The 21,471-nt window shown below is 41.5% G+C and overlaps 1 protein-coding gene across 2 annotated transcripts in view; it reads right to left on the minus strand.

The window, feature by feature from the left end:
• EPG5 (ectopic P-granules 5 autophagy tethering factor) overlaps nt 1–21,471 on the minus strand; it is a gene marked incomplete at its 5' end in the record, with an annotated part of 85,985 nt that overhangs the window by 52,294 nt on the left and 12,220 nt on the right. For both annotated transcript variants that reach the window (XM_081096515.1, XM_081096514.1), the window contains 11 exons: nt 2,790–3,049; nt 3,652–3,771; nt 6,422–6,586; nt 7,873–8,013; nt 11,151–11,305; nt 13,090–13,247; nt 14,070–14,225; nt 16,721–16,871; nt 17,303–17,417; nt 18,267–18,372; nt 20,260–20,333. In XM_081096515.1, coding sequence (XP_080952641.1) covers nt 2,790–3,049; nt 3,652–3,771; nt 6,422–6,586; nt 7,873–8,013; nt 11,151–11,305; nt 13,090–13,247; nt 14,070–14,225; nt 16,721–16,871; nt 17,303–17,417; nt 18,267–18,372; nt 20,260–20,333 — 1,601 coding nt within the window. The remainder of the gene's footprint in view (nt 1–2,789; nt 3,050–3,651; nt 3,772–6,421; nt 6,587–7,872; nt 8,014–11,150; nt 11,306–13,089; nt 13,248–14,069; nt 14,226–16,720; nt 16,872–17,302; nt 17,418–18,266; nt 18,373–20,259; nt 20,334–21,471) is intronic.

The following is a 21,471-nucleotide window of genomic DNA, read 5'->3' on the forward strand; positions in this document are numbered from 1 at the left end:
CTGACTACAACTACTAGTAAAAAAGTTATATAGAGGAGTAAAACAGGGATGATATCACACCAAAATGCTCATTGTGTTGCAGTGGCATCCTATATAATAAAAGCCTAATATGCTAAGTGTCTGGTGGTCCGTTCAACCAATCAAAGCGTAATATGCAAATGATATGCTAAGGCCACTCAACCACTCGCTATGATGTGCACTGACCACCGGGGGCAGACAGTGGGTCAACCAGTTGCTATGACATGCACTGACCACCAGGGAGCAGATGCTCCAACCAGTAGGTTAGCTTGCTGCTGGGGTGCAGCCAATAGGGACTGAGCAAGCCCGGCTGGACATGCCCTGGAGCCCTCCTGTGGTCCCTCCCTGGCTGGCCAATCTCCCACATCCCTCCCCAGCCCCGATCATGCACTGGTGGGGTCCCTCGGTCAGGCCTGCGCCCACTCACAATCCGGGACCCCTTGGGGGATGTCAGAGAGCTGGTTTCAGCCCTATCCCACAGGCCAGGCCAAGGGACGTCACTGGTGCACAAATTCGTGCACCGGCCCTCTAGTATAATTATAACTCTAAAAAAGAGCAAAAGAAAAATTGCATAAAAATAATCAAAACAATAACAATAAAACCCAACAATGTTGTATTAGGGTGAGAAAGATTCTGGGTAATTTTTTTGACTGCTGTCTCTGAACTGTCTGTGAGGTTATATTCAAGTACAACTTACCTCCTTGCATACTCTACCCCAAACCTCAAGCCCACTCATAAAATTGGCTTTAATTCTAGTATATACTAGTATACATCCCAGATGATCATGGTGGACTTTTACACTAGAGTTCAGCTCCTCAAAAAAAACCCTTATCTTTACCCTCACTCCCATTCAGAATCCAGTAATTAGCAGTAAACAAGTATTTATCTTTAGAGGACCTGTAGCAGGATCAATAAGAAGCTATAGTCCCAAAATGATTATAAAAAATTAAAGAAATCATGAAACAATTAAGTTCAGAACACCATTCAAAGAATTCAAGTGCCAGACACTGTTCTATGCATGTTAAATGTATAATACTCACTAAGGCCTCATAAAATCCAAAACTATTATTATTTCCATTTTAAAGATAAGGAACGTGAGATACAGTAAATTGTGAATGACACTAGAGCTATTGGAAACAATGCAGGGTACCTTCCAAAAGGCCTATATAACATCCCCCTCTTCCTGGTAGATCAATTCTACCCTTTAACCTGACCTTCAAATTTGTCAATAAGTTGGCCCTCCTGACCTATCTGATCACCTCCATTCTCTAACAGGAATCACAGGCTTTAGTCAGAAGTATTTCTTCATCACTTCTCCTCGCCTCTTCCTCCTAACCTCTCAGACACCTGGTGCTTCTTCTCACATTCATTCAATCAATACCTACTAAGTACAAGTTCTGGATGTACAAAGGTGAATGAATCAATGCCCTGACCTTGAAGGAGAGGGAGATAAACTTTTACACTACAGCACAGTGAGTGTGTGGCTCAGAATGCACAGGTGCTGCAGGGTGGAGGGGTGACCTTGGGCTGAATCTTCAACACTAAGGGTGCTGATCACCTGGAGGAGGTGAGTCACCACTCTGCTCCTTAGCCTAGAACGCCTTCTCTAATTAAGACTCCTCTCCAAAGCTTAACTCCTCCATAAAGGTAATCTGCTCTAATGACTTTCACTCCCTTAAATTCTTCCTGCTCATACTGGTGGTTCTCAATCCATGCTCTATATTAGAATAATCTAGAGACCTGGCCCCTCAAACCAATTAGATCAGGATTATTCTCACCCTCTCCCCTGCACTGGTATTTTTAGAATCATCCAAAAGCGAATTAAAGAGCAACTCCATTGAGAACCTCTGCTTTATACATATCACGCAGCCCATGAGGTATATCTTTAGAACTGACCATTGTTTTCTGTCTACCATCTCCACCAAACTGTCAACAACCTGAGGGCAGCTGTCTAACAGCTCCGTATCTCTCCTACTCTATAGCACAAGGCTGAACACTAACAGCTGATAGGACAACTGGCATCCCACTGAAAATACACTCAATGTGGAACATGACGTTGAAATCAGAATACTAAAAGGTGTTACAATGCGTATGAAATGCAAGAACCAGAAAGCATAGGTCAGAGAGGTTTTTAGAAAAATGGGTAGGCTAGAAAAAAATTTATACCTTGTAGGAAAATGATCTTTAAAGTAAAGGATTTTTAACCAACTAAGAATTCATTCATTCATTGTTTCTGGTAACACAAGACAAACACAGTTCCCGAGTTCTAACCTCAGAGAAGACCCCTGATAAAATTAGGCAGACAACTACAATACAGCAGGATACATGCTCCAGGGGCGGAGATACAGACAGCTATGAGCTCATCCCAGAGAAGCCTGTGACTCAAGCATTTCATCCCCCTGGGCAGGGTTAGCCCTTTAGCTGAGGAACCAGGGCTGCATCACTTTAAAATTCTGTACAAGTGAGCAATTGTTTTTATTTGATTATTCTGAGGGAAAGAATAAATACATCCACTGCTGACATAAACATTCCACGCTGGGTGACACATACAACAACACTTCATAATGCAACAAGGTAACTGTGTCTTACAAGGTAACTTACAAATGTATCATATGAGTTTGGGCAGCATTTCCCCTTGATAGGCTAGTAATTAAGGCTTATGCTTTGGCCCTGATTACTCTAGATAGGTTTAATGGAGGCCTCAGACCTTGGGATGTGAAAGAGGAGATTCTAGTATCACTGACTGTAAGATTTCAGCCCCAACACTGTACCTGTGGCCCACCGTCGTCATAGCTAAGGCCAGATAACAGCCAATGGGAACTCCCGCTTTAACAGCCTTCAAGAGGGGATGGAACGTGGGAGACTCTGTCATGTCAGGCACAGTGCTGGAGAAAGGAACAGTTGGACAATTCTGCTGCATTCCGTAATCATTTTTGTGCAGTTTTAACCTCAAGATCAAGTTCCAGGCCCATTGGTTAAATGAGGTCTCAGGTGTCTCTCCATATCGAACAATACTGGCCAAATATGAAACCTAAAACAATGATTTATTTTAAACCAGATTAGTCATGTGCACATTAAATCAGTAAGCTAACCCATCCATCTCCTTTGTGATCAATAATGCTGTTGAAAGAGAGAACATATCACTTACTGGTATTCGTGTTTGTGACACTAAATTAAAGCAATTTCTCAGTGACCACTTCTGCTTACTTGCTAGTCATTTTGTGAACTTGATCTGAGTCAGGCCAAGCAAAACAGTAATAATATAAAAGTTATTATGCAAAAAAAATGGTGTGCTGGTAAATAAGTTTAACAACCAGTTGGAGCTGAGGAAACACATTTATACATTTGCCAATTTAGGTGGTTTAAAAACACTCCCACCATGGTCAATTTCAAGCTACTAATAGGTTAACCTGGCTTGCGGAGTTCCTGAAAATGTCTCAATCAGTTCTCCTGAGCCAGTACAGGCCAGCTCCAGCACACCTCTGTAGCTCAACTCAAGTTCCATGATATTAAAATGGTCATACTTCTTAAAGGAAAATTTTTACCCAACCATAGGGTAAATACGGTAACTTTATCCACCCAGGCTATTTATAATAGAGATTTATGTTCTCAATACATAAGGGAAGGCAATACCTGCTTCATACTTTCAGAAAGAAGCCCAGCATATGGCTTCTGTGCGAGGTATTTCTGGTACGCTTCAAGAATCATTAAAGCCACTTCAGCATGGACTGCTTGATCCAGATGAAGGGTACCCTATTAAAGAGAATATTAAGCACAAATATGCAATCTTGATATTTTTTAATATACCTTTAAACCAAAAGACTAGGTTGAATAGTGAAAAAGAATCTTGGATGCAGAAGCTAAATTTTCTAAAAACCATGTTCCTTAATGATTAAGTTATAAAATGACAATGGGAGGGGGAATTTAAATCTCATTTTAAAGAAACGTTACACTGTACCTAGATAGGTTTAGACCTGGGTCATCCCAGACTCCAGGCATAACAGGTATCTTTGAATGTAATCCTCCTCCCCTTCCCTATAATCTCTACAAAGTTATAAGTTTAAGGGCATTGCCACAAGCCAGGGAAATATTTAATAAATTATTATTAAACAGGGAGATATTTAATAAATTAAGTATATATTCCCTTTTCTTGTTCTATAAGCATTGATAATATAAAAAATACTCAACAACACAGGTGTAATATTCAGGAGTTGAAAGTTGTCTATCAAATTTCCATCCAGCCCTGGCTTGTGTAGCTCAGTTGGCTGAGTGTTGTCCTATGCACCAAAAGGTTGCTGGTTCGATTCCCAGTCAGGGCACATGCCCAGGTTGCAGGTTCAAACCCCAGTTGGGGCTTATTCAGGAGGCAACTGATTGATGTTTTTCTCTCACATCTATGTTTTTTTCTCTCTCTCTCCCCCTCTCCCTTCCTCTCTCTAAAATCAATAAAAATATTTTTTTAAAGAAAAGCTATTAAAAGGTCTTTAAAAATTTTTTTTCCATCCAGTCTTTCTCTGCCGCCTGAAGAAACACATTCTTTAACCCTCTCATAGAAGATGACCTTTCTAACTCTAAAAAGGAGCAAGGAGACTGACAGGGGAATCTTCATGCAGCTCTCTGAGAAAAGGGGGACCTGGGGGGTGGGGGCCAGTCACAAGTCAGAGAATGTGAAGGTCGAGAACAGCCCCAAGCAGCGCCCACCCACCAGCACCTGAGAGAGAGAAGGCCCCGTGAACCCATGGGCAGTCCCACCTGGTCAGGGTCACCCTAGTGCCGTGGTCAGCAAACTGCGGCTCGCGAGCCACATGCGGCTCTTTGGCCCCTTGAGTGTGGCTTTTCCACAAAATACCACGTGCGGGCGCGCATGCACAGTGCGACTGAAACTTCGTGGCCCGTGGGCAGAAGTCGGTATTGTGTGGAAGAGCCACGCTCAAGGGGCCAAAGAGCCGCAGGTGGCTCGCGAGCCGCGGTTCGCCGACCACGGCCTAGGGGACGAGCTCCCTGGCCTCGGTGTTCTCATCTGGACAGCAGGAGTCACGTTCAGGCAAACCACTGACCATGGCCGTGAGGACTAAATGACTCGCTCGGAACAAAAGCTGCCAGGCAACTGGAGAGGGCTAAGCTCTCCCCCATTTTCCCTGAAAAATGTTTAAATATTTTGATCAAGGAGTCCACTACAAAGATCTAGGGTAAAGAGGCAGGAAGGGTTTAACAGTCAAAAACCACTTGAGCCCTAGCCATTTGGCTCAGTGCATAGAGCGTAGGTCTGCAGACCAAAGGGTCCCAGGTTCAATTCCAGTCCAGGGCACGTACCTCGATTGCAGGATCTTCCCCCGACCAGGCCCGGCCCTGGTCGGAGCTCATGCAGGAGGCAAACAAGCACATCAATATTTCTCCCTGTCTCTCCCTGACTCTTCCACTCTCTCTAAAAAATCAATAGAAAAAATATCCTCGGGTGAGGACTAAAAAATTTTTTAAAAAATTTTTAATTCACTTGACCTGGCATCTTGGAGACATTTGATAGGTAGCAAGGCCTTAAGAATAACAAACCTTTAATAAAAACTACCACCACTGAGTACTTGGCATGTGCCAGGAACTGTCGTGTTTTACCATGTCCTAAGCTACTGAATCCTTACAAAAACCCTATGAAGTAAGCTTATTAATATTGATGCTTAGAGATAAGCAACTGAGGCCCAGAGAGTATAAGAGCTTGCCCAGAGTCACAGAGCCAGGAGGTGGCAGAGTGGGAATAGAACCCAAGCTGGCTCAGGCTCTCAAACAGCCCAGAGCGGTTCGGAAGACAAATCTGACAATGACACAAAAGACAAAATGCAGGAAGGGGAAGGACTAGAGGCAGGAGAGCAATTAGGAGGAACTGCAGTAAATAGCCAAAGATAAAACAACAGATACAAATTGTCTTTAAAAAAAGGAAAGAACTTTCAATGTGGAACAATTTATCTTCATTCAGAGGATGCTCACTCTGCAAAAACAGAATGAAAGAGAAGATCCTAAACTCTGACACAGCTAAAAGAATCTGCAGATCTTGCAAATGATACTCGGAAAGGTTAATGTTTTAAGAAAATGTTTCTCTGAAATGGATGTGTGTAGAACCTGCAGTTTACAGCAGCAATTTTCAACTAGTGTGCCGCAAGAAATCTTAAACATGCAATACCTATTTAGTCAGGGGCACTGACCTTTTTCCTTAGATTGTCCAATAAAATAATGACAACAGCCAACACAATAGCCAGCTGGTGTGAATGAAAAAAAAATGATACCTATTTTTTGTCAGATCAGCAAAAAGTGTATTTTTTGGTGAACTGCAGAATTTCAGTAATTAACTTATGTGTGACACGAGATAAAAAAGGTTGGAAATCACTGCCCTAGGAGTGGTTTCAACACATACCTGTTCACCAAATCCCCAATTCAGTCCTTCTAGAATGACACAAGCCAACTTGTTCTTCACCATTGTCAGGTCATAATTCAATAACCAATCCCGAATCACAGCTATCTCGGATGCAGAAGGTCGCCAAAGATACAAAGGCAGTTCTTTAAACAAGTATAAAGACACCTTATTAAGAAGAAAATGATAATAATTAAAATCAAAATTTAGAGACAATCCTATATATAATACATCATTAAACTGCTTGCAAAATTTTTTCTCCAAAGGAAAATGGATTTTGTTTGATTTTTAGAGATGTGAAATGGACAACCAAATCAAATGAATATTAAAAATGTTAATATTAAAAATGAATATTTAGCACCTGCTATAACATGGATGATCCTGGAAAACATGTTAATGAAAGATGCTAGTCACAAAAGACCTGTGTACATAATTCCATTTATATGAAATGTGCAGAATAGTCAAAACTATATAGTGAGAGTAGATTAGTGGTTGCTTAGGGCTGGAGGGGATGGAAGGATAGAGTGATGATAGCTAACGAGCATGTGGTTGCTTTCTGAGATGATAAAATGTCCTAAAATTGACAGTGGTGATGTTTGTACATTTCAGTGAAAATACTAAAATACACTGACTTCTACATTCTAGATAGAATGTATGGTATATTAATTGTATGGCATATGAATTATATCTCAATAAAGCTGTTATTAAAAACTATATAAAGAAAGCCCTGGCCGATTTTGCTCAGTGGATAGACTGTTGCCCTGCGGACCGAAGGGTCCCAGGTTCGATTCTAGTCAAGGGCACGTACCTTAGTGGCAGGCTCCTCCCTGGCCCAGGCCCTGGTCAGGGCTCGTGCAGGAAGCAACCAATCGATGTGTTTCTCTCACATCAATGTTTCTTTCTATCTTTCCCTCTCTCTTGCACTCTCCCTAAAAATCAATGGAAAAATATCTTCTGGCGAGGATTAGCAAACAAAAAACTATATAAACATTACAAAAGTGATTGTGAAAAATACAGAAATAAACTATATGTGTCTTGCTCAACTCAAACTACTGCTTTTAATTTTGACTGATTTAAATAGTGCCTTGTTTCTGAATCAAAGTTGTTTCTTCCAAGGGTAAAATATAAAATTATGAAAGCCAAACAAAATTATGAAATAAAAACTGTTAGTAAACTATAGGCTTTATAATAATTATTTAAAGTAAAAACCTGTTACTGAGGGAGGTAGAAAGGTCACTTTGAGGAGATTAAAGAAAAACAATCACAGCTTTCTATAAGCAGCAGCTGATCCCAAGTAAGCATCTGAAGGGCACAGAGCCCAGGACACTAAATGTTCTCTTCGTCCTGCTGTGCCCATGACTCACTCATTCCCAACAGCCTTACTATTTTGCCCATTGCTCCATTACTCCAGGATTTAAAAGAAACAAACAAATAAACAAAAGCAGCGCTCTTACCATTCCAACCTGGTCAATGGTGTCTTGAACTCTATCCAAAAGGATAGAAATTATCTCCGGGTGAACAGCTGTGATGGCCCCTAAAAGCTCTCGACCAACCTTTGAAAAAGTCTCTCTGGTGGACAGGGTAACATACGATACCTAAAAGTGGGAGGGAGTGGAGATGGCACTTTTAATACCAATTATCTGTCAAAACATATTTCCATAATTTACTTAGAGATGTTTTCAAGTGAAAAAACAGCCTCACCTCATACAAGGTTCAAAAACATGTCAGACCTTCAGAGAACAAAGTGTGTTCCCTGAAGCTGGGAGGTGGAAGGGGAGAGAATAGAGGGGAAAGGTAACAGGTAACATGATTTCATGTGCTGGATTCAGAAAGTAAACCCTAAAGTAGCAATAAAATAGTCCCTTCCCTGTAAAACTTTTCTAAACTTGAGGAAATCACTAAAATGATAAAATTCAGAATGCATTTCATGGAAATACATATTCTCTCCTACAAAATAAGATCCCCAACTACAAAGGCTCCAAAAACATCAATGTTTCCCAATTCCTCTTAAACAATGTCTTCCAAACTACAGGCCACAATCCAGTGGTGCCAGCATTTACCGTTTAAATACAATGGAATCAAACAGAAAAATAACAGTAAAGTAAAATAGAATAGAAAAATGTGAGAGTGCATCCACTTAAAATTAAGTATTGGTTTAATTTCTTGTAAGAATTTACATATGTGCACACACAGCATCAGAATGTAATACAGAATGTAATTTTTACTGTGAGTACTCGTCAAAACACTTGAAACATTATTCAAGAGCATAAATGTTATTTTAGGATTTGAAGAATGCTGCGATCCACTGCTAAAGCAATTTTAATGCATGTGAAAACATACCTCTACCCCAAGTTTTTCACAACATGGAGATAGTTTGGAATTGCAGATGCATCCAGGCCTTAGCCTCATGCATGGTTACGACATACAAGCATAAGTACAGCTTAATAGCTTATTTGATCCTGGAAAAGAATTCATCCTCTTGGCCATTCTCAAACTGGAGTGCTAGGTTAAGGATAATAACCTCAGAGACTCTTCTTGAAACATAACTTTACTGGAGTTTACTTGAATAGTTTGGAGGAAATATTGTTGTTGTTGTTGTTGTTGTTAATCCTCACCTGAGAATATTTTTTCCATTGATTTTTAGAGAGAGTGGAAGGGAGAGACAGAGAAACTTCGATGTGAAAGAGACACATCGATCAGTTGCCTCCCGCATACATCCCTACTGGGGCTGGGGATCTAGCCTGCAACAGAGGTACATGCCCTTGACCAGAATCGAACCTGCGACCTTTCAGTCCAAGGACCGATGCTCTCACCACTGAGCAAAACTGACTAGGGCTGGAGCAAATACTTTTTATGAAGATAAACAGATAAATGACAGCCTAAATTAAATATAATTTTACTTTAATATACACAAAACTCCAATGAAAGTTTTAATGACCACTTAGGGCTATGTCCTTAGACATTCGAGGGTCCAATGTTCACTCTCTTCCATTGTCAGGGATGGCTCAGTAAAAAAGTGAAGAAAACAAGAATCTCATCGTTATTTTTTAAATATTTTTTATTGATTTTTAGAGAGAGAGGATAGGAGAGGGAGAAACATTAATGTGAGAGCCTAATAACATCAATAGCCTGCCTCCTGCATGCCCCCCACTGGGGATCGAGCCCACAGCCCAGACATGTGCCCTGACCAGAACCGAACCAGTAACATTTCAGTGCACAGGACGATACCCAACCAACTGAGCCACATTGGCCAGGGCCCAGCTAGTCATTTTATAGATGAGGAAACTGAGGCCAAGAGTGGTAAGGTATCTTTTCTGATATGAGATGGGCAATTAATAGCAAATTGAAAAGAAATCCAGGCCTTCTAACTCCAGGTTCAGTATTCTTTTCATCATCTCCTTTAAACTGACTTAAAAGCCAGATTTCCATATTATTGGCAGGGACGGAGAGGGAGGGTGGAGAGAATAGACAGTATAGAAACTATGAGCCCTAACCGATTTGGCTGAGTGGATAGAGTGTTGGCCTGCAGAATGAAGAGTCCCAGGTTCAATTCCGGTCAAGGGCATGTACCTTGGTTGTGGGCACATCCCCAGTAGGGGGTGTGCAGGAGGCAGCTGATTGATGTTTCTCTCTCATCAATGTTTCTAACTTTCTTTCCCCCTCCCTTCCTCTCTGTAAAAAAAAATCAATGAAATATATTTTTAAAAAGAAAAGAAACTATGAGTATCGCCTGGCTAGCGTGGCTCAGTGGTTGAGGGTCAACCTATGAATCAGGAGTTCGCAGTTCAATTCCTGGTCAGGGCACATGCCCAGGATGCAGGCTCGATTCCTGGTGTGGGGCATATAGGAGGCAGATAATCAATGAATCTCTCTCATCACTGATCTTTCTCTCTCTCTCTCTCTCTCCCCTTCTCTCTTCCTCTCTGAAGTCAATAAAAAAATATTTAAAAAAGAAAAAAACTATGAGTATCAGGCTGTATCAGATTGTCTATTCCTTATCAAAACTCATGCATCAAATGTCAAAAAATAATAGGGGGAAATGGAATGGGAATGATTCATATTTTTAACACTCTCCTTATAGTAAAACAAGAGGCCCAGTGCATGAATTCATGCACCAGTGGGGTCCCTCGGCCTGGCCTGCGGGATCGGGCTGAAACCGGCTCTCCAACATCCCCTGAGGGGTCCCAGATTGTGAGAGGGCGCAGGCGAGGCCAAGGGACCCCACCAGTGCACAATCGGGGCCGGGGAGGAACACAGGAAGTTGACCAGCTGGGAAGGAACCGGGGGAGGGCTCCAGGGAGTGTTTGGCCCATCCTTATCGGCTGGACCCCAGCTGCAAGCTAACCTACCAGTCGGAACGTCTGTCCCCTGCTGGTCAGTGCACATCATAGCAACTGGTCGACTGTCTGCCCCCTTGGTGGTCAGTACATGTCATAGCGACTGGTCAACTGTCCCCTGGTGGTCAGTGCACATCATAGCGAGCGGTTGAGCAGCCTTAGCATATCATTAGCATATTACATTTTGATTGGTTGAACAGATGACCGAACAACCGGACACAGCATATTAGACTTTTATTATATAGGATAATGTTCCTTTGATTACCAGCTCCCATGAGAACAGACAGCACACAACAGTCACTTTTACTTTTTAAAGCAATTCCAAAAGAATCAGTGAGGGGATAATCCAAAAGAAAATATTTTTTTAGCTGACTTCTAAAACTTAATATTCTAACCTCATATATCTCCAGAACAATAATTTTTACGAAGTCTTCATCCACATCGGTTCTCCGGGCCTGAGCCATCTGAGCAAACGTAGTCAGAAGGCAAATCTCGTCTGAGCTATTCATGGAAGAAAGGCACTTCTCAAAGTTCACAAAATGTTCTGGGTCTGAAAGTTCAAATCAAAAAAATTAAAATGGGGAAAGAATAAATATATATCACTTTAATTAATCTTCCAGAGAGAAAGAAGATATCAAATTTAAAAGACATTCAGAAATATGTAAAGATACAAAAGTTCTTTCTTGAAGTTACTCAATGTGCCTGGGCCTCTCCTGTGTATACAGGAGGTATACATGTGGTTAAACTTTCACTTCTTTCCTGCTAAAACTAGACAACAAAAACTCTCTTTCTTTGTTGCAGAATGGATTTCTACAGGCACCAAGAAGAAGGCTGGGCCAGATAAATTTCCTACTCTAACGATAATGTAGCCTCAGAGTTGACATTTAACATCTTCAAGCCTCAGTTTCCTCATCTGCTTCCAAAGTTTATTTAAGATTAAATGACATGTCATTGGTAAAGCGCTTTGTCAACTGCAAAGCCCTAGTACTGTCACTAGGTGAGACATCTTCAAAGGCAAACTTGAAGCTACTTGAAAATTGCCAGGCAAATGAATGGCAACCCTGCTAACAAAAACCGCTAAGACTGGCAAACTACTCAGCACAAGCGTGGCATTCCAAACTAAAGAGGTCTGATTATAAATGAAAATTTGGGGCAAGAAACCGATTATAACAATGACTGAAATACCGATGAACGTGACACACAGTATACAGGGTGGAGTAAAAGTAGGCTTACAGCTGTTCATATGGAAAATAATACAATAATTAATAAATAATAAAACCTTTCACGTACTCACAACTATAAACCTAATTTTGCTATCCCCGTATAAGTTTTGCCCATTTCTCAGAGGATGCCATGTAAGCAACATTACATTTTGCCAATAGGGGGCAGTGTTAGTCAATAGCTGTGCCATGCATGACAGAAAACTAAGTGCTGCAAAGACAAGTTGTATAGAGTGAAGAAAAATAATCTGCTTAGAAAACACATTCCCCTGGCAGGCCTTTCCACAGTAAGAAGGCAACAAGCTACCAGTGCCTTTCATATGCTCACACATTTGAGATATTGAAGGCAGTACATCAAATTTCCTGTATCTTCAAAATAACTCCATGGGGCCCTAGCTGGTTTGGCTCAGTGGATAGGGCATCAGCCTGCGGACTGAAGGGTCCCAGGTTCAATTCCTGTCAAGGGCACATGCCCGGGGTTGCAGGCTCAATTCCCAATAGGTGGCAATCCCCAGTAGGTGGTATGCAGGAGGCAGCCAATCAATGATTCTCTCTCATCATTGATATTTCTCTCTCTCTCTCTCTCTCTCCCTTCTTCTCTGAAATCCATAAAATAATAATAATAACTTTAAAAAATAATAATAACTCCATGGGGCATTTACCAACCCCATTTTCATTTCCCATCCCCAAATTGGGTTTACCACAGAAATTACTATCCAGAGCATTCTAGAATAATGAAATCTGAAACTACATTCTAGTAAGTCAAAATCCACAAAAACTCGAATTTCAAAATTATCGCCCAAATACGCCAAGTAAAACATTCCCTTACCAGGGGTCCTCAAACTTTTTAAACAAGGGGCCAGTTCACTGTCCCTCAGACCGTTGGAGGGCTGGACTATAGTTTAAAAAAAAACTAGTCGGCTGCTAAGCAACAGGCAGCGGCGGCAAAAACACCCGGCGGGCCGGATAAATGTTTTCGGCGGGCCGCATGTGGCCCGCGGGCCATAGTTTGAGGACCCCTGCCCTTAGACCTTCTAAGAGTGAAGAGAAGGAAGCAAAGCAGTGGACAGGCACACAGGTGGGGAAAGAGGATGCCTGTTCCAGGGGGCTATACCTTGGAGCTGCTTCTTGCACTCCGCGGGTGGGAGGGCGGTGCAGAGAGTCTCCAGGGTCCCACTCTCCGCCTGGTGCATGAGGTAGAAGAGTTTCCAGAGCATCTGGACCGACAGTGTTCCAAAAGGCATTTCCGACATAAACAGCCAAATGCCAAGTCTGTGTGTTTCAAAAAGAGCAGGAAGCATTTTATATTATCAGTCAACCTCACCACACTGAGAAAGTAGACAAACCTTCAGCTCTGACAGGGAAAAAAATCTTAAATCATACTACAGTAATTTTTCTAACATGTCTCGGTCATCAACACCTTGAGGACAGATCACAGTCACAGGAAATCCGCACAAAGGACTCAGTCTGTGCCAGGCACTGTTGTAATCACTGCTTCATGCTTATATCAACTCATTCCATCCTCACTGAAACCAAGGCAAGCACTGCTATTGATATTATCCCCAATTCACAAATGAGGCTACTGGGGCACAGAGAGGATGGTAATAAGGGGCAGAAATGGATTTTGAACCAAAGATTCTTTTAAGAACTGATTGACCAACAGGCTGCAGAGGTGTGGATGCATGTGCCTGAGCAAGTGTGCAGGTTCACGGGGAGTGGGTGAGCGGGGAGTCAAAAACCCTCCAGTGACTTCTCACAACTTGAACAAGAAGTCAGAAAATCATCTGACCGTGCACTGAGCACCTACTCTGCCTCACTGCGGGCACCAGGTGGGTGTGAAGTAAAGGTCATCCCCTGCTCACAGCTATCCCACAAGTTCAGGGGCATCAAAACTAGATCTCAGAATCCAGGTATTTTAAGACTAAGAGAAACCTGAAAGAGAGATCATTTCAGTCAACACTATAGATAAGAAAACTAAAACCCATGAATTTGCTCAAGAAAAGGACTAGAGGAAACACACTAAGACACTACAAGGAATCTACTTCAGTCAATACTTTCACGTCACTCTTTCTTAACACTTAATGTCATGCTTACCTTTTGGCTTTCAGCACATGGAGGACAGCTCTCAAAAACAGCTCATCAAATTCAACCTGTAGTTTCTCCATGGAGTAGGGCTCCAGGGCCAACCCCACGCCCTGGTTGTGGCTCACATACTGTGCCCAATGGTCACTCACATAACCAAGAGTCATCCTGAGCATGAGGAAGGACAAGACAGCACTCTTCATTAATGTCCTCACTGTCGCCAGCTTTAATTCTATCTGAAGCATCACTGAACACCTACTATCTTCTATGTTCTAAAGGGAGCTCAGTGCGGGGAGGGAACCCCTACACTCATGGAGCTTACATTTAGTGTAGGGAAAACGGACAATAAACAAAATAAAGTAAAATATATAGTGTGTCACATGGCTGTACGTGACATTGAGAAAAATAAGTAGGAGAGGAGAATCAAGTTGCTCTGAAGTTGGTGGAAGGGGAGCAGGTTGGGAGCAGGAAAGGCCTCACTGAAGAAGGAGGAGCGTGAGCGTGAAGACAGGAAGAAGTCACAGAGATGCTTAAGGGGAGCGCGTCCAGGGAGAAGAAACAGCCAGTGTGAAGGCCATAAGGTGTGTTCCGTATGTTGGAGAAACAGCAAGCAGCCAGTGTGCTAAAGCAAAGTGAGTGAGCCCTGGCCTATGGAGTTCAGTGATTAGAATATCAGCTGGAGCACCAAAGGGTCCGGGTTCGACTCCAGTCAAGGGCATGTATCTGGGTTGCAGATTCTCTCCCTGCCCCATCAGGGAGTGTGTGGGGAGCAACCAGTCCCTCTCACATCAATGTTTCTCTTTCTCTCTCTCTTCCCCGCTTCCTCCCTATCACTCTCTGAAAAGTCATGAAAGAATTTCCGTGATGAGGATTAACAAAAAAATAAAATAAAGCAAAGTGAGTGAGAGGAGGACTGGCTGGCGAGGAAATCAGAAAAGTGACAAGAAACCAGAGCATGAAGGGTCCTATGGGCCACTGTGAAGACTGGCTTTTACTCTGAATGAGAGATTGGGAGCAGTAAAGACTTGAGCAGAGGAGTGACATGAGCTGACTCACCATTTAAAGAGGACACTGGCTGCTGTGAGAATAAGCTGGGGGCGGGTGACGGGGGAGGAAGGGCAAAAGCAGGAAGACAAGTAAAGAGGCCACTGTGATAATCAGGGAGAAAAAACTAAGAATGAACTCGGGCGGTAGCCGTGAAGGTGGTGAGATGCTGGATTCTGGAAATGGCCTGTTTTGTTGATTCAAAACGATGCACACCTTTTATACTTTAATCTCTGCTACTGGAATGTACACAAAAACTGGTGGCCATAAAAATGCCATTATTTGGCAGCATTTTTTCCTCCTTAGTGGAACACAAAATACATCTTCAGAAGTGGTGGCATCTTAAATTTGATTAAAAAGTAAATGATGTTTTGAAGGTAAAGATGATAGAATTGGCTATTAGATGGGATGTGGGTGTAAAAGAGAAAAGTCAGGAATGACAAAGTGTCATAAAAATAATATAAAAACAGAATACTGATCTTTAAACAATAATAACAATGTCTTTCCTATAGAGTCATTACAAGAATAAAATGAGAAGGCATAGTCCTGGCACATGGTAATCATTCAATCCTACAGGATGTGTGTGAGCCCGAGGGCGAATTTTACCTGATTTATCAGAACAGAATCAGAAAAGGTATAGTAGGACTTCTGATAATAAGCAAGTAAGTTTTTAGCTTCTAAGAAATTACTCTCTAAGTCAACAACTCTCCCTCCTCCCACCATCTCATTTCTAAACCTTCTACTGAAGGTTTTCTCTAGACCTTAAAAGTGACCCCTGGCCTTTGCAGGACATCTTATAATCATTTAGCTGGCTTTATAAAGCTGATGGATTGAGGAATAAATAACACATCTAAAATTAATTAAAATCAATGTTGTTTTAGAAACAAATGAGGGGAGGGAAAGTTTTGAAGTTTTTTGAAGGGGTTTGGGGGAAGGGGATGGTTGGAAGAAATAAAAGCATATTTATATGCTGTAGGAAATGACCCAGATAGAAAAACTGATGATGCAGAAAATATATAAAATTAAATCTATGAAAAGTAGTACTTATTCTCAAAAATTTCTTCTTGCTTGATAATAAAAACATAAATCAAATTTTCACTCAAATAAATCATATGCTTTCCCAGATCAAAAGAGTAGCCATTGCTGAAGTCTTTAAAATTTTCTTTAAATGATATTTAACAGGAATGAGGATAAGAATAAGTAAAAAAGAAAACAAAAACAATGACACAAAAGAGCAACTGCTGATTTCCCATAGCTAAGTGACAATCCCCAGGTAGAAGCTAGGAGAGAGAAGAAAATAGAGGGCAAGGGAAGGGGAAAGAGCCTACATTTTCCTTGACCAAGTTCAGTTTCTCTGGCTAAGTTCAACCCAGCAGTTGCTTTGAGGATCTTGACTCCAAGAGCAATTATCAAGCAACAGTTAAATTTGAGACAATTAACCACATATTCTGACTGGAAGCCTTTATAAATTTCCATCTAGTAGATGCTAAAAAAAACCCAATTCTTATTTTTATGATAAATAAGACCTGAAGTATACACAACAATGTCCATAATCCAAATTATGCAGTATCTGTGTCTGACCAAAGCAAATAGACAAGATGTAGCAACAGCAGTATTACCTGATCATATAACCAATCCGCTTCACAAACTGCCTATAGCGTGCTCTATTAAAGGTTTCTAACCCCACAGCCAGAAGTTCCACTAGTGAGTTGGCAAAAGCAAAAATTTTCATCATCTCTTGAGGTCTTGTTGTTTCAGGTAAATAATCACCTGGAAGTTAAAATCAAAGAAAAGAAAAAAATTACAATTGCTATGAAGAAACACTGAAAGATACAGGTATAGATACCTCAATAAGAAAACAAAGCCAATAGGAGAAGAATTAACAATTCCCATTTCTCTGGCTCCTGTGTTAATGTGAAATGGGAAACTTGAAACAAGGTATAAAGTTAAAACAATTTATTTAAGCTGGGTAATGTGTGCGCTAGTCACCCTTTTTGCAGTTAAACACTCGGTAGGAAATTACAAGCACAAGAGAAAGGAAGGAAGCCTCATCAAGGTATGATGCAATCACTTCTGTAGAGCGTGGCGGGGCACAGGGGAACCTGAATCAGGAACCTGCACGAGGGTAAGACTTGATGCTGAGTTCCTGTGTTTGAACTTGGCACTACCACATTTTACATATGACCAAAGAATTAGTCTACCTTTTGCCTTAAACCCAAGAAGATGTTGAAAGAGTTCATGAAATGGAAACTGTGAGAAAAGGATAACCAAGTCATCTTCATTAAGGAGAATCCAACCAGTCTCAGGGTCTTCATCCTAAAGGAAAAGATGCAAAAAGCATGTCCACTGATTTGATCAGATCATACTATGGTCTAGAGTTACAGAAGCTAAATTATCACAGGTCTCAATGGTACGTGTGTGGTATTCTCATGAGCCTTCATCAAATTCTTTTCTGGGACAGAGATTTATGGCATGCGTTCTATGGATGGGCTGTAAATCCCCTGAAATTGTGGGTACAATTTACGTGTATCTAGGTCATGTCCATTCAGTAATAACTAATTGGAAAAAAAAAATTCTTTACAGATCCACTAACCATGTGTATAGTAGAAAGAAAAATCAAGGAGGGTTATCTTGAGAAAATGGATTTTGATCATTAAAGTCTCATCAAAAATAGAAAACCATCTTCTACTTTCAAAAGAGAAGAACTGAGTAAGTTTATAAGAGGCAAGGCAGAACCCTGGTAAGCTCCAGTTCTTTATGGCACAGCCTCACATAATCTGCGGGTGAGATCTCAAGCCCAGAAAACTGTTTCTACAAAAAATACAATCCTAACATAAAGTTTACATAATCTGTAAATATTTCCAGGTTCTATTCTCTCAGCTCAACAGGGATGTATTCTAAAAGTGTCAGCATAGCACACTAGATCAGAGCACAGGCCCTAGAGCACAGGCCCTACACTTAATAACTGTATGACTTGGAACAAATTCTTTCACCCCTCTGCACTTCAGTTTACTCATCTGTAAATGGGACCACAGCAGTACTTGCCTCATGAGGTTGTTGGGCGCATTAAGTGAGATAATATGTGGAAAGTGCTTAGAACAATACTTGGCACATAAAAAGAGCTCAAAAATGGTTAATCAAAATAATGCAGACATGACGAGTTACCTCTTCTCCTCCTTCATCTACTAGTGTCCACGACCCAGACGCAGGCCCCGAGGTGGATGGCTTCCCCTCACTGGGCTTCATGTGACACAGGAACTCTGCTCGATTTCTAAAGGACAAGTGACATCACTCCAATCACAAACGCGGACAGCCCACACGCGTGCATTCTGGATCACCTACTGACCCTGAAGAAGCGTCAGATATTGACCCAATCTTCAAATGGTTTAAATTAGTAAATAAGAAATAAGAACTGACTAAAACTCAAGGAGACCAAAATCTCACTAATTTCAGTGCAGAGACCACTAAAGATGAGAGTAATTACATAAAAGCGGTTAAAATGTACCAGTCCTACACACAGTAGGAACTCAGTACACATGGACTGCTGCAGTACCTTAACTCTAACCAGGCTTACAGAGTGTTGCCAGAGAGATGACTTTAAAAAATCATGCTTTATTGAATAAAAAGGATAATCCGCAGGTAATGCAGAAGCTTGTTTAAGGCACACACATGCACGCGCACACACACACACACAAATACATCTAAATGCAAAAACATTTTTAAGACAAATCACATTTACCCTGTATCTTGGAAGTGAAAGAGGAATCAGGAAGAGTTCCTGCCAGCCAGATTTTCACACGGTGTTGGCTGGATTAGTGAGTAGGTGCAGTCAGAGAAGTTTCTTCTCTGAGACCACAACCCGGTTCTCAGTCCTCTGTTCCTTCCTCTCTGGCCTGACCCTGAACATTCATACATTCCTTCCCTTAACCAGGAAGTTTATTCTATGATCTCCAGCTCTGTAACTCTAGAGCTGCCTTTCAACTCGAGAAGTTCCAGTCCTGAAGCTCCGAATGTCCACTGTTATCTGTCTCTTGTGTATCCAACTGAATATATATGCCTCAATGACCTCAAATTTTCCTCCTTACAAAAGAGCCCTCCCTTCTGTCTCTACTGCCTATTAGGGCTGCCAATGCCCTCTCTATCACTAGAACTCAGAAGTCTGTGGCGTTATATCTGAAGCACTCCTTTTCCCAGATTTTCTTTTATCAACTACCTCATCCTTCTGTAGGGAGATGACTTTAGGTTCCCCTCTTTCTCTTTCCCCCTACCATTACCCCCGCTCAGGCCTGGAAGCACACAAGCTTTCCAAGACTGAGAGCCGGTGGTGGTAACACTGTTCAAGGTCACACAGACACAGACTCTGCCTTCTCCCCAGTTAAGGATGTGTCTGTCCTTTTGATGCTGGGTTGGGTCTAGAACCAGGAGAGCCAGGCGTCCATAATGTAATTCAGTTGCATACCTTCTGCCTCCAGTTGAGGCTAAACTTCCTTAAATATAACTTTTATCCTTGTTCAAAAACCCTCAATTGCCACAAAGGCCAGACCATATCAAATCTAGATCCTTCTGTCTTAATGTCAAGGCCTTTTATAATCTGACTCACCCTATTCATCTCTGTTACCATCCCAGCCATGCTGTCCTCCCACCTGTCCCCAGCACAGCTATCCTCACCTGCACTTTGGGCCACTGCTCACTGTTCTCACTACAGTGCCCTCTACTCCTTCTCTCCTACTGAAATCCATTCCATTCTTCAAACCCAGCTCCTCCACTCTGACCCTCTCTGACAACTCCACTCTCCTCTCTTTATTCTCATTACGTCAATCATGGCTTCACAATTCAGCACTTAAATCTCTGTGGGGTTTATTTCCTCTTTCACTAAAGCTGTTCTTCTAAGAAACAGATCATCTTTTTGTCTCTCCCCACAGTATCTGTCACAATGACGTATATGACAGGAGAGGCAAACCCACTAAAAGGGAGACCCAAAAAGGTTAATGGGGTCACTTTGGGACAAAGGGCATCAAACCCAAAGAAAATCTGCAATGTTAAATTCTGGGATGCTGACCCAGGCCTTGATAGTTCTTTGGATATGGACAATTTAGGAAGTCAATACTTTGACAGAAAGAGCATTTCAATTTCCATTTCAAAAAGATATTCCACTTACTTGACAGGAGACATTAGCAGGGCAAGGGACTGCATAAAATGAAAGACCCCTGAGGGGTTATTCAAAACTTTGATCTGAAATCAAAAAAGGAAAAAGCATTCTGTAGAAAACCAACAATGCAAGTATCCATAATCTTAGTTCACAGGAATTCTGAGAAAGGGAGCTTTTAAGAAAGCAAAGATGGAACTGGTACCTAACCCACAAGAGTGAGAGCACAGCTCATGGGTTACCTGGCAGGACTGATTCAGGTGTACTTAAAGAGCAGAGGTAGCTGAGCAGTTTATATCAATTACCTGAACAGTATCAATATGGGTCAAAGGACAATACTGATATTTTAATCAAAAATTAAAAAATCCTCCTTCTACCTAAAACAATTCAAACTTCGCCCTGGCTGGATAGCTCAGTTGATTAGAGTGTCATCCCAATGCAGGTTCAATCCCTGGTTAGGGCATATACAAGAAGCAACCAATGAATGCATAAATACGTGAAACAACAGATCAGTATTTCTTTCTCTCTCTCTCTCTCTCTCTCTCTCTCTCTCTTTCTCTCTTTCTCTCTCCCTCTTCCTCTCTAAAATCAATAAATAAAAGTTATTTTTTAAAAAATTCAAACTTCTTGCCACTAGAAATCCTAAAGGAAAGGTAATGTCAAGAGGTTGAACTTTGCTCTAGCTGGCTTGGCTCAGTGGACAGAGTGTCAGCCTGCGGACTGAAGAGTCCCAGGTTCGATTCCGGCCAAGGGCACATGCCTGGGTTGCAGGCTCGATCCCCAGTAGGGGGTGTGCAGGAGGCAGCCAATCAATGATTCTCTCTCATCATTGATGTTTCTATATCTCCTTCTCTCTTCCTCTCTGAAATCAATAAAGAAATACATTTAAGAAAAAAAAAAAAAAAAGAGGCTGAACTTGGCATACACCTGGCTTCTACTCGTCTGAGTGATTGCTACTAGAAACAAAACAACCCAAAGGCAATCAGCAGAGAGGAAAGTCCATAAACCATAGAATCCACGCCTAAGTTAATTATATGAGAGTTGATCACACAGACCTGGACATGTGCCAATATTAATAAACTTTGAGATGCTGGTAGTTTCTGCTTCACCTGTACCAACTGTGGTGTGAAGTGGATTAATTTAGGGAGCTATGTTGAGTATTACAGAAAAAAAGTCCAAGAGAGCCTTCACACATAGAAATTTTACAGAATTAAATACTACTGA

The sequence above is a fragment of the Myotis nattereri genome, assembly GCF_964212035.1.
Source record: "Myotis nattereri genome assembly, chromosome: 8".
NCBI classification, from domain to species: Eukaryota; Metazoa; Chordata; class Mammalia; order Chiroptera; family Vespertilionidae; genus Myotis; species Myotis nattereri.